The sequence below is a fragment of the Podarcis bocagei genome (genome assembly GCF_964188305.1).
Source record: "Podarcis bocagei genome assembly, chromosome: 16".
In the NCBI taxonomy this organism is placed as follows: Eukaryota; Metazoa; Chordata; class Lepidosauria; order Squamata; family Lacertidae; genus Podarcis; species Podarcis bocagei.
The window spans coordinates 16,117,661-16,140,602 of NC_138142.1; the positions used below are offsets into that span (position 1 = coordinate 16,117,661).

The following is a 22,942-nucleotide window of genomic DNA, read 5'->3' on the forward strand; positions in this document are numbered from 1 at the left end:
GAGGGACAGACAGAATGAAGTGTCCCAAAACAGGGCAAGGATCAATGTATGCTGGATAGCTCAGTTGGTTAGTGTGTGGGGCTGATAACGCCAAGTTTACAGGTTCAACACCCGTATGGGAAAACTGCATATTCCTGCATTGAAGGATTGGACTCTAGTCCACAGGATCCCTTCCAACTCTACTACAGTGGTACCTCGGGTTAAGTACTTAATTAGTTCCGGAGGTCCGTTCTTAACCGGAAACTGTTCTTAACCTGAAGCACCACTTTAGTTAATGGGGCATCTTGCTGCCACTGCCCGGCCGGAGCACGATTTCTGTTCTCATCCTGAAGCAAAGTTCTTAACCCGAGGTAATATTTCTGGGTTAGGGGAGTCTGTAACCTGAAGTGTATGTAACCCGAGGTACCACTGTATTCTAAGAAAGGACACGGCTGTGGCAGATCCCACGTGCAGGCACACTATTGCAAGGAGAGTGCCTTCTGACGTCGATTTCATATTGTGCATCACCGGGAAACCCACCGAGGTGAAGGCGAGAGCAGATCAGCATCCATTGCTTCTCTCTGAAAGCAGCGCCGGGCCTCCCTCCGCCTAGCTCAGCCTAGCCCGCCTGGAGGGCACCGAGCACGTGGCTCGCCCAGCCGGGCATTGGGTACGTGCAGCCTGGCACAGGCGCCCCACCCCCACCCCACCATCCTGCCCCGCAGTCCGCCAGCCGCATCCTCGCGCCCTGCCCTTCACAGCAGCTCCAGAAGCGGAGCACCAGCCAAGCTCGGTCCCCTTAGGCAGCCCCTCTCCCCCCCGGGGGGGGGGGACTCGCTCAGGGCTGCACTTGCTACCCCCCCCCCGCCTGCTGCAGCTGCGGCCCCTTTAAGAGCGCGGGGGAGGGAGGAGTTCCCGGCGCGCTCTCGGGCGCAGCCCTACAAAGCGGGGAGGCAGCTCCCATCTTGCACGCAGTTTGTAGCCAGCAAGACGCATAACCAGCCAAGATGCCCATGTTCGTGGTCAACACCAACGTGAGCCGGGACGCCGTGCCCGAGAGCCTCCTCGGAGAGCTCACCCAGCAGCTAGCCAAGGCGACCGGCAAGCCAGCCCAGGTGAGAGGGGGTTGGGAAGGAGTGGCACTCTGCGCGCGCTCAGGGGCTTCTTTCCACATCTGATCTCCAAACCGGGAGAGTCCCGCCTGCCCTCCTTTTCAATCAACCAGCTCTTCATCTGCCGGTGGCAGCAACAAGGCGGCTGGGAAGCCGGGTTGGGCGCCTGAATCTGGGCCAGGGAGGGCCCTTTGCAGAGATTTCTGGGGCGGAGGAAGTCCCAGTTAGCGGGAGAAGCGAGTTTGCAGAAAGGGTGGGCGCGCGGAAACACACGCAGACTCGGAGAATTGTAGATTTGGAAGAGATTCCCCCCCAAGGCCATCCAGCCCAACCCCCTTCGAGGCAGGCATTTCAATACCGTAAACTGCTTTAGCTTTGCAAACGTGTTAGCAGTTTTATTGCTGCACAGCTAGGTGCCACTTTAAAAAAAAACACAAAAAACTTTAAAGATTTGTATGAACAATTCCTGCTCCAAAACCTCAACCGCCAGGCGCAGCCATAAAAGTATTTAGTTTGCTGCCTCCCTCTGCAGTACATCGCCATCCACATCGTGGCTGACCAGATGATGTCCTTCGGAGGCTCCTCTGATCCCTGTGCCCTCTGCAGCCTCCACAGCATCGGCAAGATTGGCGGGCCGCAGAATAAGGCCTACACGAAGCTGCTGTGTGAGCTGCTGACCAAGCACCTGCACATACCTGCAGACAGGTGAGCTGCAAGCCGAGAGGCCGTGCTGGCTGGGAAGGGAGCATCTTTGTTGAATTGCAGGGTGTTATTGTCTGAAGGCTAAAAGCCAAGCACCCCAGGGGCTGGTCACTGCTGAACACATGTCTGGGAACCACATTTCTAAAAAAGCACAAAAGAGCAGGAAGGACCATGTCAGCAGCACAGAAGTGACCTCCCCGGGGAACAAGTCTGGGCAGTGTGTACAGTGGTGCCTCGCAAGACGAAAAGAATCCGTTCTGTGATTCTCTTTGTCTAGCGGTTTTTTCGTCTTGCGAAGCAAGCCCATTGACGGATTAGCGCTATTAGCGGCTTTTAGCGGCTTATCTGCTGATCGGATCAGCTGATAAGCGGCTTAGAAAAAGGGGAAAGGAAAAAAAACCCACAGGAACTCGCAAGGCATTGTCATCTTGCGAAGCAAGCCCATAGGAGATTTGTTTTGCGAAGCACCTCCAAAATGGAAAACCCTTTCGTCTAGCGGGTTTTCTGTCTTGCGAGGCATTCGTCTTGCGGGGCACCACTGTATTGAGGTCTTGGGCTGCCCAGACAAGAAGACCTTGCTGATGTGGTCTAAAGGAAAACAGAGCAATACTTTTGGCACTAGCTTGGCTCCAGGAGTTTCCAGAAAGAGGCGTACAGTGGTATGTTGGATTAAGAACTTAATTCGTTCTGGAGGTCCGTTCTTAACCTGAAACTGTTCTTAACCTGAGGTACCACTTTAGCTAATGGGGCCTCCCACTGCAACCATGCCGCCAGAGCACGATTTCTGTTCTGATCCTGAAGCAAAGTTCTTAACCCGAGATACTATTTCTGGGTTAGCGGAGTCTGTAACCTGAAGCGTCTGTAACCCGAGGTACCACTGTACAAGGCACCACCAACTGTATTAGGTTCTCCATAGCAGTAAAATACCACAGGGAGGTGGACTGCAGCTCAGCTGGAGAACATTTGCATGCAGGAGCGTCTCCAAGTTAGGCTGAAAGAGACTGCTTGCTGAAACCCAGGAGAGCCGCTGCTTGCCCACCAAACTAATAAGCTAGCTGGAGCCAATGGTCTGACTCGTCGAGCAGCTTCCTATGTTCATCAAAAGCAGTGCAGAGGTCCCATGATGAAAGAGAAGCAAGACTGTCAGGAACTAATACAGTGGTGCCTCGCAAGACGAAATTAATCCGTTCCGCGAGTCTCTTCGTCTAGCGGTTTTTTCGTCTTGCGAAACAACCCTATTAGCGGATTAGCGCTATTAGCGGTTTAGCGGCTATTAAAGGCTTAGCGGCTATTAAAGGCTTAGCGGATTAGCGGCTAAAAGGCTATTAGCGGCTTAGAAAAAGGGGGGAGCAAAAAAAAATCGGAACACTCGCAAGACGTTTTCGTCTTGCAAAGCAAGCCCATAGGGAAAATCGTCTTGCGAAGCAGCTCAAAAACTGAAAACCCTTTCGTCTAGCGGGTTTTCCGTCTTGCGAGGCATTCGTCTTGCGGGGCACCACTGTAGACATTTCTTGCAGTGTTAGGATTCTCCTCCAGCAAAGATGGGGGAACATGTGTTGCTTAACTCCAGCTCCCATTACTCCTGCTTCGTGGCCACACTTGAGTCCTAGCATCTCAATAGGTACACGTTCCCCATCCCTGCCTTACCTGGGCAGGTGTGGGAGCCACGTGTAACGCTGGTGCTCTCTTGGGCTGATTTTTGCTGTTTTGCTTCTTTTGTAGAGTCTACATCAACTACTGTGACATGAACGCCGCTAACGTGGGTTGGAACGGCTCCACCTTTGCCTAGTCAGCTCCTTCCTGCACAGCCACCTGGTGGACCTGCTGCCCCCTTGTGTTTGCTGGCAATCACTACCACCACCTCTTCCTTCCTCTCCCCCCCACCTTCCTTTTGATGGTTCTTTTTAGCAGAGCCTATTGCATGCATCCAGTTTCTGAAATGCAAATAAAAGCTCTGGCGAAAGCTGTGCAAGTGCAAAGTGTTTCTGTGATAGGGGGTGGGGATGGCCCTAACCAGATCAAGGAGGAGGAGAAGTTCTATTTTGCAGGGGCCTTTGAGATGGCAGACTGCTGTGTCTCGCTGTTGCGGCTAGTTCAGTAGAGAGGCACTAATGCTGTTGGCATACTAGACATTTAAAGCACATGATCCCCACCCCTCAAAAAGAATCCCAGGAGTCACACTTTAAGGGCGTTGGGAATTGTAGTTCTGTGAGGAGTAAACTATAGTTCCCAAGATTCTTTGGGGGAGTCATGCTTTAAATGTATGGTGTGCACACAGCCTAAATTACCACCAGGGCTTGAAATGGGCAGATGCGGCCCACTCCAGCCACTCCCATGCTCTGGACTTAGGGATCTTGTACTCCAACAACACCTGGAGGACTGTATCTCGCATCCCCTTTATACCAGCCATCCAGTTTGGGGCCAATAGGAGGATGGAGCTCACTGACCTCCAGAAGGCCACGGGCCCCCTAGATCTGCTTGCGTATCTGTGCTGAATACACCTGCGAAGAGTTAAGCAGCTCCTGTGGAGTGTGAGGAGCGATGCTGTTGGTTGAATGGGTGATCTCTCGGGTATACAGAAAAATGGGGTCCCAATCTTTTGCCACCTCTTTTGGAAAGGGGGGGAGCGCCACCTGGTAATGCACAAAACCCCCAAGGCCTGCCTGCAAATTGCTCTTTCAGGGATGTGACCGGTAAGTGCCTCGACTCCTGTAATGCTTAGCTTGACCTTCCAAAGCAAACACAAAACGTCCTGCATTCCTGTTCTCACACTGGCTAAACAGATGCTGCTGCTGCTGCTGCTTTGCCGATCACTTGTACCCAAGAAATATTGTCTTCCATAAACACGGTTTTAACTGTGAGTCCATAAGTGACTGTGGAGGTCAATTCTGGATCCACACATCCTTCCACAGTTGGGACATAAGTTTCCAGGTGAGAGTCGATCACTGTGAGAATTTGCCAAACATGCCTTCCTCTGAGCGCGTTTCTCCCTTTCATCCTGAGTTCAAGCGTCTTCAAAGCCCATGACAACTTTGGTAAGGCTGTTCTCCAACTGGAGAGCTCGCAGGCCAGTGTTTCCCAGTTGTCGGTTTCTATACAGTGGTACCCCGGGTTAAGTACTTAATTCGTTCTGGAGGTCCATTCTTCACCTGAAACTGTTCTTAAGCTGAAGCACCACTTTAGCTAATGGGGCCTCCCGCTGCTGCTGCACCTCCAGAGCACAATTTCTGTTCTCATCCTGAAGCAAAGCTCTTAACCCGAGGTACTGTTTCTGGGTTAGTGGAGTCTGTAACCTGAAGCGTATGTAACCCGAGGTACCACTATACTGTACTACATTTTTTTAGTCAAAATAAAAAATTCCTTCCAGTAGCACCTTAAAGACCAACTAAGTTAGTTCTTGGTATGAGCTTTCGTGTGCACGCACACTTCTTCAGATACACAGTGAGGTTGATGGACTTCCATTTCATGTGGCTCAATGTGGTGCCTTCCATAGTTCCAGTTACAGATAGGTAGCCGTGTTGGTCTGCCATAATCAAAATAAAAAATTCCTTCCAGTAGCACCTTAAAGACCAACTAAGTTAGTTCTTGGTATGAGCTTTCATGTGCATGCACACTTATTCAGATACACAGATACATTTTTTTAGATTTGCCTTGAGAGCGTCTTTAAACCTCTTGTTGACCACCAGCATTACGCTTTCCATTTTAAAGTTCGGAATAGAGCAGTTGCTTTGGAAGACGATAATTGGGCATCCACACATCATGACCACTGTTATGTCGCACTGGCTAAACAGATGTAACACCTCCCCCCTCCCCCGGAAGGCTCAAAAGGGAGGCCTCCTTTGCCCCCTCCCCGAATTCGCCCAAGTTCCCTTAGGGCTGCCCTTACTCCTGGCGGGAGCGGATTCCCGCGGGCGCCCCTTTCCCGCGCGCCTCTCTCTCCACGCCGGCCTCCGGCGCTGCCAGTTGTGAATGGGGAGAGCGCCGTCGCCCGACATTGGCCAGCGCGGGGATTGCGTCACTCGGCAGCGACAGGAACCGAGTTCAGGCCGGCCACGAGACGGCGCGCCTCATCTGCATACCTCGGCCCTGATTGGCCACCTGTCGTAATCGTTAAGGGACGACGTCGGCGTTCATCGCTAGGCGCCGGCGGAGGAAAAAAAGAGCAGGCATGGCGCTCTTCGTCGTCCACAGGTGAGAAGGGGGCCGGACATGCGGCCCGCGGCTGCCTGGTTCGGGTCCAGGCGGCGCTGAGACTTCCGCGACCGAGCCCCGGGCGGGACCGCGAGGGAGGAGGCTTCGCTGCCGCTTGGGCTGCGGGCGAATGTGGATGTTTGGCTTGAAATTCGAGCCCAGTTGTGAGTGGGAAAGGGGCTTGGTGGTCACATGACAGCGGTGGCGGCAAGGATGATTTCCACTGCAGCCCCTCAAAGCACTTTTTAAGGACTTGGAGGTGCGGCTGGCAGCATCAGCATCATTACAGTGGTACCTCGGGTTAAGTACTTAATTCGTTCCGGAGGTCCGTTCTTAACCTGAAACTGTTCTTAACCTGAAGCACCACTTTAACTAATGGGGCCTCTTGCTGCCGCTGCGCCGCTGGAGCACGATTTCTGTTCTTATCCTGAAGCAAAGGTCTTAACCTGAAGGACTATTTCTGGGTTAGCGGAGTCTGTAACCTGAAGCGTATGTAACCCGAGGTACCACTGTACTATTATTTACCCTCTTCATCCGAAGATTGCAGGGCGGTTTACAATGCAATCATACAAAAAAGAGAGTGCAGATGCATAATCAAAGAACCAGCCAATAGCCCCACCCTCAATACATTTAAAAGGCCATAAACTTACTAAATCAGCCAAAGTCCTCGTTATGGAGGAGTGTTTTTGCCCAGTTCCTGAAGATATGTAATGAAGGCCTCAGGTGAGCCTCCCAGGGGAGAGCATTCCACAAGTGGGGAGCCACCACAGAAAAGGCCTGTTCTTGTGTCGCCACCTTCCAGACTTCTCGTGGAGGGGGCACATGAAGAAGGGCCTCGGGGGATGATTGCAGGGTTCGGGTCAGTTCATATGGGTTGTTGTTGTTGAATTTATATACAGTGGTGCCTCGCAAGACGAAAAGAATCCGTTCTGTGATTCTCTTCGTCTAGTGGTTTTTTCGTCTTGCGAAGCAAGCCCATTGAAGGATTAGCGGATTAGCGCTATTAGCGGCTTATCTGCTGATCGGATCAGCTGATAAGTGGCTTAGCGGCTTAGAAAAGGGGGGGAAGGGAAAAAAACCAGCAGGAACTCGCAAGACATTGTCGTCTTGCGAAGCAAGCCCATAGGAAATTCGTTTTGCGAAGCACCTCCAAAACGGAAAACTCTTTCGTCTAGCGAGTTTGCCGTCTTGCGAGGCATTCGTCTTGCGGGGCACCACTGTACCGCCCTATAACCACAGGTCTCAGGGCGGTTCACAGAATAAAATCAGAATATAAAACCATAAATACATGAATCAAAATAAAAACAACAGCCCAATAAATGAATAACCCTGTCCTTGGTCCTTAAGGTATTGTGGTATATAGAACAGCAGGACGCTGTTAAGTCGATGTCAGTAGCGGCATTGGGAAAGAAGTGATTAACTCATTTCAGGCTCTTTTTTATCAGAATTGTGCACAAGAATTCCCACCACCATAAATTATGAAGGCATTTAATCACCTTTTCCTGTTCTCTGGCTACAGTCATCTTCACGGCACTCCTCCAATTGTGTTTATTTTTTTAAAAAAATATTTAATAAACTAATATGGCAGGAGACTAAGCCTTTGTAGTGTAGCCCAGTGTTGTTATAGCTAATTTCTCTCAGCATCTCTCCTGCCCCCATACAGTACTATGATTATAACACCACTGGTCTACTTTGCAGGGCTGTGGTCAGTCAGAGCTCACCCCACCCTCCCATGTATTATCCATGCTCTGGCAATCTCCCAAAGTGTTCCAGAAACTTCCCCTGGTCCACACCACTACTGTGGTTTTCAACTGGATAAGAGTGAATAGGCAAAAATTAAAATACAGCAAATCAGTATGTCTTAACCAATTTAACTTTTTTGGGGGGAGAGTTCCACTGTTGGGGTGCTGCCACCAAAGAAAACCCTTGTTAGGTGAGTACTGAAACCATTGTGAAATCCACAGGTATCTTGGTGATGAAGACAATGACCTCAAAGACCACTCACAAGTGCTCCTGCAACGGCTGAAGGAACGGGTAAGAGCTCGACAGCAGCAAAGGCAGCAGCAGGATGATCACATGCCTGCAGAAAGTGGACCAGATAATGAAATGCCTGACATGGACTTGGAGAAGGAAGCAAAGCAGAAATCCAAAAAGAGGAAGCAAAGTGAGGAATCCCCTTTTACAGAAGGCCATAGAAAGAGAAAGAAGAAATTATCCACTGAAGGGGGTGAAGGTGTGGAAGAGAAAGACAATGATCTTAGTCCAAGAAGAAGTAAAACAAGTGGAAAGGAATCAAAGACACCACAAGGAAGGACTGATGGAGGGGAAGGTAAAATAAATTGTGGGTGGAAACTGGGAGCTACATTCAGTCTCCATTGTTTCTGGGCAGTGCTCAGTCAACAATATGATATTATCTGCTCGGGCCACACACACACACCCCAAATCAGGCCAGTGATGCTCATCTTTTAGAGATAGGAAGGCACAGTCTAAGAATAAATGTTTCCCATAAAGATTGGCTCTGACTTCCGAAATGAAGGGAAGGGCTGTGGTTCAGCAGTAGAGCACCTGCTTTGCATGCAGAAGGTTCCGGGTTCAGTCTGGGATATCCTGGTAGGGCTGGGGGTGTCCTCTGTCTGGGGGGGGGGGCTCTGCCAGTCAGTGTAAACGAGGAGTGGGGAACTTCTGAACTTCCAGATGTTGCAAAACTACAACCTCCAGCAGCCCTAGGTAGCATGGCCAGGGATGATGGGAGTTGTAACATCTCAAGGACCAAAGGTTCCTCACACTCATTGTAGACAAAACTGAGCTAGACAGACCCTAGTAGTCTGACTCAGTCTAAGGCAGCTTCCTAATGAGAATCATAATACAGGAAGGGTTTGTTTTTTATTCAAGTATTTTTGGCCTACTCTTCATCTGAGAAAGACTCCCAGAGTGGCTTACCGTATTCAGTAATAACACCATATCTCTTCAAGAGAAGCCATCAGTAGGGATTTCTGCTCCCCCAGTGTGGTGTGTACAGCAAAACTCCTGTTGTGTCTCTCATGAATCACTTTCTCCCAGCTTCTCTTGCTCTTGTGTGAGCAGCTGCTGGTATGGATAAGCCCTCACTTCTCTCCTTGAGACTCCCACTTGCTATAAAGTGAGCAGCTGCCTGCTTCTTTGGCTCTGTTGATTGGCACTAGGAGGGGTGGGATGAGCGGGGGTGGGAATGGGACAGACTGCTTTCTGTGCACTTTTGGGCCCTTTCCCACCTTGGGCCCAACCATTCCCCCCACCCCCAGCTCACCTTTTCCTCTTTTTTTTGAAAATGCCATAAGCGCATCTTTTTCTTAAACTCAAATCATTTGTCATGTTCATGTTGCTTTTACCAGGAAGTGAAATTAAGTTAGCAAGCCAACTAGAAGATGATGGCTCAGCAGGAGAGAGGGAGGATGGCGCGGAAGCCAGAGCAAATGAGAGCCATGGTGAAAAGGAGCAGATGCTGAAGTCACCGCAGGATCCAAAGGAAACCCCCCCACCTCCCAACACAATCGTTCTTGGTGACTGGGTTTTGAAGGCAGCGCAGAAGAAGAAGGTAGCTCACTTAAGTCTTGAGCCGATAGTCTGTTATCAACATGCTTTGCTCCCAGTCTTTGTCAAAGGCTCAGCCACACTGCTCTGCGATGAGGTCAGGGTTGCTTCCTTACTGAAGGGTCAAGGTGACGGCTGGGTTTGGCTATCTGTTCAATGCAGGGATTGGAAACCTGTGGCGCTCCCTAGATGATGCTGAACTACAACTCCGATCATCCCTGAACATTGGTCATGACGGCTGTGACTGATGGGGGCTGGAATCCAACAACAGCTGGAGGGCTGCAGATATCCCCCTCCCCACCGCTAATGTTAATATTAATAATAAACAAATGTATAGCTTGCTTCATATCACAGAGCCATCAAAGCCTTTGTTTGGTGCCTGAGCATAAAAGGTAAAGGGACCCCTGACCATTAGGTCCAGTCGTGACCAACTCTGGGGTTGTGGCGCTCATCTTGCTTTACTGGCCAAGGGAGCCAGCGTACAGCTTCTGGGTCATGTGGCCAGCATGAATATGCCGCTTCTGGCGAACCAGAGCAGCGCACAGAAATGCCGTTTACCTTCGTGCCGGAGCGGTACCTATTTATCTACTTGCACTTTGACGAGCTTTCGAACTGCTAGGTTGGCAGGAGCAGGGACTGGGCAACGGGAGCTCACCCCATCACGGGGATTCGAACCGCCGACCTTCTGATCGGCAAGTCCTAGGCTCTGTGGTTTAACCCACAGCACCACCCGCGTCCCACAACGTGCCCGAGCATAGCAGCCTTTTAATTCCTTTACCCCTTTAGTTTCCTCTCTTTTTCGAAAACGGGGACCAAACCTTGTTGAAGCTCAATAGAGGGAGAATCCATGGGAGCAAAACCTTTCAGCTGGGGCATTGGGCCTGATTTGCCCTCAGGCTGGAGTTGCAATGTTCCTTGTGGCATCTTGTGGGGGCAGAGGTTTGTGTGCCCACATCACACATCACATGTGCGTCTGTCATTTCCAGGTTGAGCCTCTTCTGCCACGCTGGCTGGCTGAACCTAAGCTGGTCCAGAGGCGGATCAAAGAGAACGTTGTCCCACTCCAAGATGTTCCAGTAATCCATCCAAAATTGAGGAAGAAACTGCAAGCAAATGGAATAGAGTCTTTGTTTCCAGGTATCACCATAGTGGGATTTTTTTTCCCTCTTCCATGCTTTTAAACCCATATTTAGAAGATGGCCAGAGTTTGGGAGATGGATGGATGCCAGTGGTTTGTGCCTAGAAGACAGGGACCTCTGCTCTTTAAATGAACGTTGGTGGGAGTCGCTCCCATCAGTGCTTCAGTTGTAACCTCTCTGCAGTGTTTGATGTGGTGTCAAACTGAGGAAGCACAGTTTTATCCACAGCAAATTATTTAGCTAGGCTAGAATGTCAATGAAATACCTGGATGTAAACGTGGACCTGCATCTCTCATCCCACAGCAAGTTCCACCTCAAGTGTGTGGATCCATTCGCATGTTATGAGAGAGAAGCAACCCCACCTTTCTCAGAACTCTGGTGCAAAGGAGCCAGAGGGCTGTGGGTATCCTTCACGACACCCTGTTAAACAAATTCTGCCCAGAAATAAATGAGCCAGCTGCTGCCCCTGGACCTTTGTTCTGGGTGCTCCAGTAATGATTCCCCAAGACACCTGAGTGCCCACAAATACTTTCCATGGGACCACTCCCCCTCCACTTCTCATAAGGGAGCTGTTCCTGGAGGAAGAACTGTGAGGCGAGAGACTCCATCAGGCAAGCCCTCCTTCCACCTGCCTTGGCCCACCCTCTGCTTCTCAATGTGTATTGTATTATGTACTGTGGCTTGCCGTTGTTTTATTGATCATAGAATCATAGAATCATAGAGTTGGAAGAGACCACAAGGGCCATGGAGTCCAACCCCCTGCCAAGCAGGAAACACCATCAGAGCACTCCTGACATATGGTTGTCAAGCCTCTGCTTAAAGACCTCCAAAGAAGGAGACTCCACCACACTCCTTGGCAGCAAATTCCACTGTCGAACAGCTCTTACTGTCTGCAAGTTCTTCCTAATGTTTAGGTGGAATCTTCTTTCTTGTAGTTTGGATCCATTGCTCCGTGTCCGCTTCTCTGGAGCAGCAGAAAACAACCTTTCTCCCTCCTCTATGTGACATCCTTTTATATATTTGAACATGGCTATCATATCACCCCTTAACCTCCTCTTCTCCAGGCTAAACATGCCCAGCTCCCTTAGCCGTTCCTCATAAGGCATCGTTTCCAGGCCTTTGACCATTTTGGTTGCCCTCCTCTGGACACGTTCCAGTTTGTCAGTGTCCTTCTTGAATTGTGGTGCCCAGAACTGGACACAGATTATAGTTTAGATATTATTGTAACTGTTGAGTGGATTTCTGTTTAACTTTTATATGTTGATATTATTATTTTATACGATTCTAATGATTGTTGAATGTTACTCTTTCGATGGAGGTTGCCCATTTTAAAGTTATGTTTTATTATGGCATTTTTGTATTGCATTAGATTGCTATAAGATGTACATTTTTTGTTTCTTCAGCTTGTAAACCGCCTTGAGTATTGTAAGATAGAAAGGCGGTATACAAATTAAAAATGATAATGATAATGATGGGAATTCCAAGCTCTCTCTTTTGTATGGTGAGGCTAGGCTGCAGTTGACAGAGCTGGAGAGAAGACTTAAAAGTGGATTCATTGATGGAATGTGAAGCGTATAAACATTTGGAAGGTGAAAAAGTGTAGGCAAAAGAGAAAGATGGCTCGGTTTTCTTGCTGGTGGCCACCAAATCTTTGGCAGGAGAGAAAGTAGTATACAAATTCCCAAACCGCCTTGAAACCTCTCCCATACCCCTTGCCCTCTTCCTTACCCTTTAAGCAGTGGGGGGAATGTTATTGGGGTATGTGCTGATCCCGCCTGCTCTTTTTCTTCAGTTCAGGCCGAGGTGATTCCAGCCATCTTGGAAAGCGGGTTTTTGGCCGGGAGAGGTGGCTACCAGCCCAGTGATATCTGCGTCTCAGCCCCTACCGGCAGTGGCAAGACCCTGGCCTTTGTCATTCCGGTGGTGCAGGTGAGTTTTGGGCGAAGCGGAGAGCTGGTGGCTGGTGTGTGTTCTGTGTCAGAATAGCCTCCTGTTGTGCAACCCAGTGTGGGCTGCTTTAAGACTTTTGCGTACAAGGAGTAGTATCAGGCTGGTGAATTTGGAAAGCACTGTCTCAAAGGATCCCCCAGCACTTGGGGCACAGGGGGATGTGACTCAATCGACTGTGTGTCCATTTAGCTCTCTTGGTTGCTTTTCCCACACCCATTCGTGTAGACTGAGGAGCAGGAGACACCCATCTCTTCCTGATCGCTGGCCTTTGTATTTTCAGGCTCTGTTAGACCGAGTCGTCTGCCGAGTACGAGCTCTGGCCGTCCTGCCCACCAAGGAACTAGCCCAGCAGGTGCGTTACTGAGGAGAGATTTGTTGGTGGGGTGGGGGACTTTGGACTCCAGCTGTGAGTTCATCCCAATTGGATTCTCCAATTTGTAGGATGTGTGGTCAGCCCCAGGAATGCGTTAACTAGTTTACAGTCATACATCAGGGCGAATACGCTTCAGCTTAAATATTTTCGGGTTGTGCTCTGCGGCGACCCGGAAGTAACAGAGCACGTTACTTCCGGGTTTCGCCGCTTGTGCATGCGCAGACGCTCAAAGTGACGTCATGCGCAGAAGCGGCAAAATGCGACATGCGCAGATGTGCAGTCGCATCTTACGTTCACTTCAGGTTGCGAACGGGGCTCCGGAACGGATCCCGTTTGCATCCAGAAGTACCACTGTATAAGTGATTAGACTGGCTTAACAGTACTACACAGTCTCGTTCTTCAGATTTTATACTGCCACCCCCCTTACAAATACTGCATAAGTTTAGCCTTTATGCCCTTCTCTCCCTCCCTCATAATGCTAGAAATCAAGATTCCCCCAGTTGAAGGGATCAGCGGTAAATTCAAGACTGGCAGATAAAGATAGGTATAATTTTTTAACTCTCACAGTCCACAGTACTGCCCCCAGAAGCTGTGAGCCTCACCAGTCACTGGCTCAGATGAGAGGGAATTCACAGAGTAGCCGAGGCCTATCTCCACGTACTAGGCAGGATGGCTAAATAGAACCTCTGGGTTCAGAAGCAGTCTACCCCAGAATACCAGTCAGGGAAGGCCCATTACCTTCCTGCCTTCGGGGGGGGGGGGGAGCTGTTGCAGAAGCATCTGTTAGGCTCTGTAAGTAGAAGCACCAACACAAGAGAAGGGCCCTGCTGAACCCGTTGCCACGTGTCAGAAGTGCAAAGGACCAGGCATTTTGGGAGCTGTCAAGAGCCGGATTTTTGCCTTTGCTCTTCTTGCCTCAAGTTTGGCCCTGAAGGTGTGTTTTGTGCCTTGCTGCTCCTGAGAGGCAGCCCTGTTCCCTCTAGGCCACTGATTCTCTCCTCTCCACAGGTGACTAAAGTATTCAACATTTACACTGACGGGACGGGGCTGAAAGTGGTCCAGCTCACCGGGCAGAAATCGTTTGCAAAGGAGCAGGAGTCGCTCGCTGAGGAGACGTAAGTTCACCTTCTCTTTGTTTGGCTTTGCACGCCAACCTCCTCCTTGCGTCTTGGCCCAGGAAGCTGAGCCCAGAGGTGGCACAGCAGCAGCAGCCGAGGCCTCCATCTTCTTCCTTAGCAATGGGCTCAAGTGGGAGGTTGTCTGGTGCTGCTGTTTCTCCGTGAATCACACTCCTCTTCACTGCCTGTTCTGGTGCTTCTTTTTCCAGGCTGATGGGATTTCGCAGCCTGGCAGACATTGTCGTGGCCACTCCTGGGCGCCTCGTAGATCATCTTCAGCAGAGCCCCCAGTTCAGCCTGAAAGAACTTCGCTTCCTGGTGAGGAATCCCTCTTCCCCCCTCATGTTTGGGGATTGCATCACATGCAGTGTTGTGGCTGGAACGGCCCTTATAAGGCAGCGGCTTCCAAAGTGGGCATTCCTGCCCCCCAGGGGGAGGGAATTACCTAGAGGGACACTTAGAGGCAGGGGTAAATTACTTTTAAAAAGCTGGCATCAGTGGGTCAGGTTCATCAGTTTTGTTGAATCACGTTTTAACTGGATTTTGAATAGATGTGCAATTAATTGTTGCTGTTTTGAATTTTATTGTGCTATTACCTTCCGTAGAGGGTCATGCAAACTGCTGCAGTGGTACCTCGGTTCTCGAACGTAATCCATTCCGGAAGACATTTCGACTTCCGAAACGTTCGAAAACCGAGGCGTAAAAGGCTGGCTGCAAATGGAATTGAGAAAATGGAAAAGCACCCAGCGGAAGCCGTTCGACTTCTGAGACATGTTCGAAAATGGAAGCATTTACTTCCGGGTTTTCGGCATTCGGGTTTTGAAACGTCCGACAACAGAGACGTTTGAGAACCGAGGTACCACTGTATTCTGAATGCCTTTTGTAGGGTAGGGGACACAGGAGATGAGTTTATGGAACCAAGGGGGCGGTGGGTGGGAAAAGTTAGGGAACCGCTGATATATAAGGGGTTGGGGTAGTGGACTGTGACACGGTGTCCCTGTTACATAAAATGTGACCTATAATAGCCTTATAACTTGCATTGCTTCCTTCTCCCGCACATGTCCATTCTTTAATGCATGATTCAGCCAGCTGCTTCCTGGATGAAAGTGCTTCTCTCACTGGCCCTGCTTTGAGGCTCTCCTCCCTGCAGGCTGGGCTCCCAGTCACACGCAGCTCCACCACGAATGTAAAGGCATCGGGACCCCACCCTCAAAACGCTCCCCCCCCCTTCATCTCCCCCCTCCCAGCAGACCTTGGCAAGGCAATGCAAGCTACGGCTGTGAAGCTCTCTGCAGTGCCAGAGGTCGTGAGCCTCCCCTGAGTGCCTCTCTTTTGCCCATGAGCGCAGATAATTGACGAAGCCGATCGCATGATTGACAACATGCACCAGGACTGGCTGCGGCAGGTGGTAGCGGCGGCAGCTCATTCAGCGGTGGAAGAGGGCTCCGGCACCCCACAGCTGTTCAGGAGGGCAGAGCAGGGGCCTCTCACGGCAGCCAGGTACACCAGCCGCACCGGAGAGGAGAATGAGAAGGGAAACGGGTGGGAAGTGGTGGGACAGATCAGCAGAGGACCCCTTCTGGCTCCTGGAAGCACAGTCAGCTCCTCCTGGGAGTCAGGCCTTGTGCAGAAACTGCCCACTGTGTTGTGGGGGGTTCCTTTGCCGGGAATGTGACCCCAAAGGTCGCCTTGTGGGTCCCAAACCCCTGAATACCAAGGAGCTGGCCTGAGAACGGTGTGTGTGGATCCAGGGGGTGGGGAGCAGAGGAGTACCGGAAAAGCCCCTCATTTGCTTGTGTTTGGGTCGGGAGGCCTATCCCACCCAGTGCCTTTGGCTTTTTTTGCTGTAGTGTTACCAAAGCAAGGAAGGATTGGACTCTGATTAATAAAATACACCCGAGGCTTGACTAGCAAGGCTCTGGGAGGAGTGCCAGTAATAATTCCTCTCCACCCCTTGGCCCAGGTCGTTTTATTCACAAAAGAACTTTTTACACAGTGTTCGTAAGAACCAATCAGGTTTCCTCTGAGCATTTCAAAAACCCCACGTGGGACGAAGTTCAAGTTAAAACTACAAAGAAACTATTTCCTACTTGAGCATGCATAGTAGTCCAGAGTAAATAAAATAGGAATAAAAGGAGGGATGCATTCAGCAAAACCCCGGAGGTCATAAACAGGAATAAACAGGAGAGGAAGGATGGTAGTATTTACCATCTCCTTGTGATCTCTCTTCCTGGCCCTTAAAAAGGCAAAGGGACCCCTGACCATTAGGTTCAGTCATGACCGACTCTGAGGTTGCGCGCTCATCTCGCTCTATAGGCCGAGGGAGCCGGCATTTGTCCACAGACAGTTTCTGGGTCATGTGGCCAGCATGACTAAGACACTTCTGGCAAACCAGAGCAGCGCACGGAAACGCCATTTACCTTCCCGCCAGAGCGGTACCTATTTATCTACTTGCACTTTGACGTGCTTTCAAACTGCTAGGTTGGCAGGAGCAGGGACCAAACAACAGGAGCTCACCCCGTCACGGGGATTCGAACTGCTGACCTTCTGATCGGCAAGTGCTAGGCTCTGTGGTTTAACCCACAGCGCCACCTGCGTTAAGATCTATCTAAAGATTAACAAACTACATCAAAGTAACCTACTATCTTTATGTACTGAGGATGCCTGATCTGTGTTTCAGAATGCTTATACGTGCTTGTCAGGCATAGAGAAAGCAAATGGCAGAGGTGCAAAGGCTGTGGGATTCGATCAGAAATTATTGTCAATGAATCAAACCCAGTCAATGCAATGCTTTCATCGCGGACACCAATGGCTTGCTCCATATTTCATAATTCCTCATAGCAGTCCCACCTGACCCCCACACTCTGGGTATTTGCACCCCTACACAGAGCTGGCTGCCCCCACGTCCCCCTGCAGAAGCTCCTCTTCTCGGCCACCCTGACACGGAACCCCGAAAAGCTGCAGCCGCTGGGCCTCTACCGGCCTCGCCTCTTCACACCCATCTCCTTGGAGGAGAAGGCAACGGAGACCACGAAGAAGTACGCCCTCCCAGAGGGGCTCTCGGTAAGAGGCGGGGCTTGCAGGCAGTCCGCCCACCTGCCACTCTGGTTCTGGCAGAGCCAGGAAGGCGTGTTTGGCGAGGGGGACGTGAATGGTGAGAAGGTGCCCTTTTGGGACAGCACAAGCCCTTCCCTCCAGACTGGACGGCAAATTGGGTTGGGGGAGGCAGAAGGCCCTATTCCTTGGCAGCGGCAGCAGGTGCCTCAAGTCCCAGGCAGTTCTATGTAGGGCTCGGGGGCTCAGAATTTGGGTCCCTGGGAGGGCAGGAATGCACAGAAAGGTTTGCGTTTCTTCGGCTGCATAATTTCTTTCTTGCATCTTCAACCAAGGCTTATGTTCTCAGGCGGCTAACAAAGTAGTATAGAGAGAATAAAAATAGGAAATAATAATAGAAGACTTAGAAAGAAGGCAGCAAGCTGGCTGGTCACTGGTTTAGGGACTCGGCCCTGGTGGTTTGTCGGGGAGGGGGTGATTTTGTGACTTGAATATCAGAGAGGCAAATGCAGAAGAGTCACTGCTTCTAAATTGGGAACTCCATAATGGATCCCCCCCTTTTTGGGGGGGGTGTTACTGGGTTGTTTTTATTTTGATTATATATAATGTGGTTTTTAGATTGATCTATACCTGAGATCTCCAGGTATAGGTTGGTATGTAAATAATAATAACATTATTATTATTATTATTATTATTATTATTATTATTATTATTATTAGTATTATAAATAAATGGCTTAATGTATGAAAACTGGTGGTCTAGAAACATAGTGGAAGTTGTCAATTTTGAAGTGAAAAGGGTGTTTTGCGAGAAACACACTGACCTAGTCTTGAATTGTTCACTGGAGACACAGTCTCTTATCGTCTTGAGAGTCAGGAGTGTCAGCCCTTGAGCCTGTCCTGTTCCTTGGCCCAAAGTGACCCTCCTCGTCTTCCCAAAGGGATTGGGCAGGAAGCACTCCTGGGGGGCGGGGCACAAACGGCTCTTCTTTCCTCCTCCCGCCACAGCAATACTATGTGCCCTGCAACCTGCGCTGGAAGCCCCTCTTCCTCTTGCATTTCCTGCTGCGGCTGAAGTTCTCCCGCGTCCTCTGCTTCACCAACAGCAGGGACACGTCACACAGGTGAGGCCGTGTAGTAGTGGGATCTTTGCGGGCTAGGCTTGAACTTTTATAGGAAGGCGATGTTGGGATACTGCCGGGAAGACGGTGGCTCCAGCCACCAGCCGGCAGCCGATCTCCCTTGGAACAGCATCAATTAGTGACACGAGCCTCAGATACGTTTAGAAACCCATGCACGCTCTGTCAGCAGAGTGCGTAAATCTTCTCCCAGCAGAAGAGGCAGGCAGAGAAATGTGTACAGCATTTTATTCAGCATCGTTCAGGAACAGTGGAAAACAGGTCTGCTTCCCTTCGTCTCCAGCAAAAAAGCAGTAACACAAAAGCTATATACAAACGGAAGTTCCCAGCAAGTGCTGGATGTAAACAGGCATGTGATACACAATAGTCCTGCCTGTCCCTTTTTAAGGTGGAACGGAACTATATCCTAACAGCCAACAGAGCCTGGGATCCCCTTCCTCTGCCTGCAGAGCAGGGGCTCTGCCGCTGTCTGTGCCCCCATCCTCATCCTTTGTTCTCTCTCTCCACCACCCCAGGCTCTTTCTACTGCTTCGAGCCTTTGGCGGCGTGAACGTGGCCGAGTTCTCTTCCAGGCTGAATCCAAGGCAAAGGAAGTTGACACTGAAGGAGTTTGAACAGGGGAAGATCCAGCTGTGAGTATTTCCAGGGCAAGGGGGGCTGGCCACATCCTCGTGTCTCAGTTGCACATCACGCACTGGCTGCCTCTTGATCTCCAGATGTGCAGGGATGGTGGGAAGTTTCTGGCACAGTCGGGAGCCGAGTTGAGCCAGAAGAGGGCCTGCCTTTCGTGGGATGTCTCTCCTCTTCTTCTTCTTCTTCTTTATAATAATTTTTATTAAGTTTTCCATTAAACAATCCAATCATATCACGTTAATTATTCCAAATTATACCAATACAAATCATAAAATCTGAATATTTTGCCAAATTATAAATTTTGTTGGGGGTTTCCATGCTTCGAGTTCAGTAGGGTCCGATCATCTCATATTTGTGCTGCTTTTAATGTGCACCAGTCCCATCTTCCAATCTTCTTGATGTTATCCTTTTTCTTCTTAATAGCCTCTGAGTTGTTTCCACAGACGAGTTAAAATAAACAATATTATACTTCTGTGTGAACTTTGTAAGGCTCCCCCCCCCCCTTTTTTTTTTTTAGAACTGGAAAGTCTTTTGTTTGCAGTAAATCTTAACACGCTGATCCAAAAGTCTTCCTCGAGTGGCAAACGCCATTTCCCCCCAGCTCCGATGAAATAGAATCTAGGCGTTTGCTCATTAATTTTTCCCAGACAAGTTGCACCATAAATTAGCTGGGATGTCTCTCTTCTTCATGACACGAGAAAAAACTGTACGAGCCAGGCCTCTTCCCCAACCCACCACACCACAAGCCCCCAGCCCTTTCTTTGCGGACCAAGCATCTCTTTAGCGGCTGCGCTCAGATCATCTGGGATGACAGCGATTTTTCTCCTCAACACCCAGGTTAATCAGCACAGACGCCACAGCCCGAGGAATCGACATTGGCGGAGTGAAATGCGTCATCAGCTACGATGCTCCTCAGTTCATCAGGACCTACATTCACCGGTAATTCCCTCAGAGGGAGGCTTTCAAATAATGTGAACGAGTTTCCTTTTTCCCCAGGTAGCTTAGGGGTGGGGGCTCAGAAGTGGCACCTCCTGGAAAAGACTAACCTTCCTCTCTCTGTTTTCAGAGTGGGCAGAACGGCTCGTGCAGGGAAAGCGGGACTGGCCTTCACCATGGTGCTGAAACAGCAGGTAATAATAATTATTATTATTATTTATATGCCGCCCATCGGACTGGGTCTCCCCGGCCACTCTGGGCAGCTTCTGACAAATTATAAAAGGTAAAGGACCCCAACAGTTAAGTCTAGTCACGAATGACTCTGGGGTTGCGGCGCTCATCTCGCTTTACTGGCCGAGGGAGCCGGTGTTTGTCCGCAGACAGTTTTTCTGGATCATGTGGCCAGCAGCACTAAGCCGCTTCTGGCAAAACCAGAGCAGCGCACGGAAATGCTGTTTACCTTCCTGCTGGAGTGGTACCTATTTATCTACTTGCACTTTGACTTGCTTTTCAACTGCTAGGTGGGCAGGAGCTGGGACCGAACAACAGGAACTCACCCTGCCACAGGGATTTGGACCGCTGACCTTCTGATCGGCAAGCCCTAGGCTCAGTGGTTTACACCACAGTGCCACCTGCATCCCCTGACAAATTATAAAACCACATACATTAAAAATCTGCCTTCAGATGCCTTCTAAAAGTCAGATAGATGTTTATTTCCTTGACATCTGAATGGAGGGTGTTCCACAGGGTGGGCACAACTACTTAGAGAGTTCTCTTGTCTGGTTCCCGGTAACCTCACTTCTTGTAATGAGAGAACCACCAGAAGGACCTCAGTGTCCGGGCTGAACTATTGTGTGGGGCAGGGAGGCTGAGAGGCTGCCACACGTTCCCATCCCTCTCCGGAGCAACCCAGATGCTGCATTCTGGGTGCCTTTGCACAGACGGAGGTCCTCGTAGTGAGGTCTCCTGTGGCTCAGACAGGCTCTGCTTCAAGGACTTCAGTGGCAGCAACTGGGGTAGAAAATGGCCTAGAGAACAGCATGGAGGTGAGCAGGGAGTGGGCTTCAGGGACACTGCCTGGTTGCTGGATGCCCAGCTCAGCTGCCCGTCAGTCCACACCCAGGGCCTCTTCCACTGAATTTAGGTGGTTGGTCAGTAGGGCCCTTTCACAACTTTCTGTAATGTGGGTTTTAGAATGCAGCATGGTGTTCACTTCCTTCTTTGCTTTCCAGGAGAGGAAGTTTCTGAAGATGCTGAGGGAAGCCGGTCTTCCTGAGTTGGAGCAGCAGCTGGTGAAGAACACATCCCTCCAGCCACTCCTCCCACAGTATGAGGAAGCCTTGGCAGACCTCCAGAAGATAATGAAGGTATCCATCGCTCCACGCAGGAATTTGCCCTGATAGCCAAGGCTGTTGAGCATGCATTTGTGCTTCTTTAGATTCCAAAATGCTGCTTCTGGTCTCTGGGGTGTCTGAGATGGGCCTAATCACCTCCCTTCCTCATCTTTCCCTCAACAGGAGGAGCGAGCTGAGAAGAGATCTTGAGCAAGTCCAGGCAAACCAGAGATGTCTCGCTGAGAATAATCAGGGGGCTGGAACTCTTACTTTGTGGTTTGGATTCCAATGTCTTGAGTACACACATTCAGAAGCAAACACTAAGGCTTAAGAGCTCCTGGAAGTATCAAGATACGGAAGGAGTGTCCATCGCACGGCTTAAGGAGAGCCAACTGCCATCCTACTGTCGTCAAGGCCACCTCTTGATCCCTCAAAGACCAGCAGAACATGCCTTAGCTTGTAAATAAAAGCTCTTTCTCCCTATGAGCCAAAGAACTGCCAGCCTTTCCCTGTGAGTGGCCCTAATCCTCACCAGCCTTGCCTATCCCAGTGCTACTCCCTCACGGCCAAAAGAGGGGATCAAAGGTTGCTGAGCCCAGCTGGGCTTTAAGAGCGAGGGCTCCATCTCAGGAAGAAGTTTTAAATAAAGAAATCAGCCTGTGCCTTCTGGGGCAGGCAAGATGTCTCCCTCTTTGTGTGTGTGTTTGCTTTGCTGTTTTTAAAACAAAAGTGCCTTCCTCCAGAGGCTGTTGAACTACAGATCCCATCATCCCTTGCTGGCCATGCTGGTGAAGTCCCAGGACTCTGTGTGTGTGTGCTAAGGCTGGACTTCAGGAAGTTGCCCTGACCCTTGGGGTGCTGGTGCACCTTTTCCCTGCTGCAGGAGATCTCCTTTCGGAAAGCAAGAAAGCTAAAACCAGCCCCTGTGCAGTTCCACCGTTGCAAAGGTTGCCTTGTGGAGTCGGGGCGGCAGGTAGCCTTTTTATTTTAGTCTATGGATTTTAAGGGACGCGGGTGGCGCTGTGGGTTAAACCACAGAGCCTAGGACTTGCCAATCAGAAGGTCGGCGGTTTGAATCCCTGTGACGGGGTGAGCTCCCATTGCTTGGTCCCTGCTCCTGCCAGCCTAGCAGTTCGAAAGCAGGTCAAAGTGCAAGGTAAACGGCGGAAAGGTGAACGGCATTTCCGTGCGCTGCTCTGGTTCGCCAGAAGCAGCTTAGTCATGCTGGCCAGATGACCCGGAAGCTGTATGCCGGCTCCCTCAGCCAGTAAAGCAAGATGAGCGCCGCAACCCCAGAGTCGGCCACGACTGGACCTAATGGTCAGGGGTCCCTTTACCTTAACCTTTATGGATTTTAAGGCTCCTGATCAGAGCAGTTTCAGGATCAAGTATTTTGCAGGGGCAACAGAACCTCATTTCAGTGGCAGAAAAACTCAGGGCTTCTGGGTGGAGCCTCAAGCCCAAAGCAGGTTGGGCTCTTGCGAGGAGGTGGGTTGGGGGACAGGGCCAAAGTGGCCATAATCCTGCCCTGGGGTAGGGGCAGCTCTTACGAAGTCCTGTTTCTTCACTTGAGGCTATGTGCCTTGAAGGTGTCACTTTTTAAACTGTCAAATCTTGTTTGGCTGCTATCCAGTCCCTCCTGTGAACTTTCCCTCCTTTCTTCTCTGGCAAAACAAGCTTGACGAAGCCTTTGGCGATCCTCCCTGCTTGGGC

General features: G+C 50.3%; 2 protein-coding genes across 2 annotated transcripts; both read left to right on the top strand.

Annotated features, from left to right (window-relative positions):
- The first annotated feature begins 915 nt into the window (after positions 1–915).
- Positions 916–3,760, top strand: MIF (macrophage migration inhibitory factor). Its single transcript, XM_081175239.1, has 3 exons — positions 916–1,094; positions 1,624–1,796; positions 3,516–3,760. Exons 1-3 carry the CDS (start codon positions 987–989, stop codon positions 3,580–3,582), a joined length of 348 nt encoding a protein of 115 aa, XP_081031365.1. The 5' UTR covers positions 916–986; the 3' UTR covers positions 3,583–3,760.
- A 2,154-nt stretch (positions 3,761–5,914) lies between these two features.
- Positions 5,915–21,914, top strand: DDX51 (DEAD-box helicase 51). Its single transcript, XM_081174872.1, has 16 exons — positions 5,915–5,984; positions 7,949–8,313; positions 9,356–9,558; positions 10,541–10,691; positions 12,486–12,622; positions 12,924–12,995; positions 14,025–14,131; positions 14,344–14,452; positions 15,483–15,634; positions 17,023–17,197; positions 18,196–18,311; positions 18,842–18,958; positions 19,797–19,898; positions 20,026–20,089; positions 21,128–21,262; positions 21,413–21,914. The coding sequence occupies exons 1-16, from the start codon at positions 5,962–5,964 to the stop codon at positions 21,437–21,439; spliced, it is 2,055 nt and encodes a 684-aa protein (XP_081030998.1). The 5' UTR covers positions 5,915–5,961; the 3' UTR covers positions 21,440–21,914.
- Positions 21,915–22,942: the final 1,028 nt, after the last annotated feature.

Excerpts from the sequence above, each read along its gene's own strand:
- MIF (XM_081175239.1), top strand. The coding sequence starts at position 987 with ATGCCCATGTTCGTGGTCAACACCAACGTGAGCCGGGACGCCGTGCCC. Across the intron at positions 1,095-1,623 it reads CGACCGGCAAGCCAGCCCAG|TACATCGCCATCCACATCGT; the intron begins GTGAGAGGGGGT and ends CTCCCTCTGCAG. Across the intron at positions 1,797-3,515 it reads CTGCACATACCTGCAGACAG|AGTCTACATCAACTACTGTG; the intron begins GTGAGCTGCAAG and ends CTTCTTTTGTAG.
- DDX51 (XM_081174872.1), top strand. The coding sequence starts at position 5,962 with ATGGCGCTCTTCGTCGTCCACAG. Across the intron at positions 14,453-15,482 it reads TGAAAGAACTTCGCTTCCTG|ATAATTGACGAAGCCGATCG; the intron begins GTGAGGAATCCC and ends CCATGAGCGCAG. Across the intron at positions 21,263-21,412 it reads ACCTCCAGAAGATAATGAAG|GAGGAGCGAGCTGAGAAGAG; the intron begins GTATCCATCGCT and ends TTCCCTCAACAG.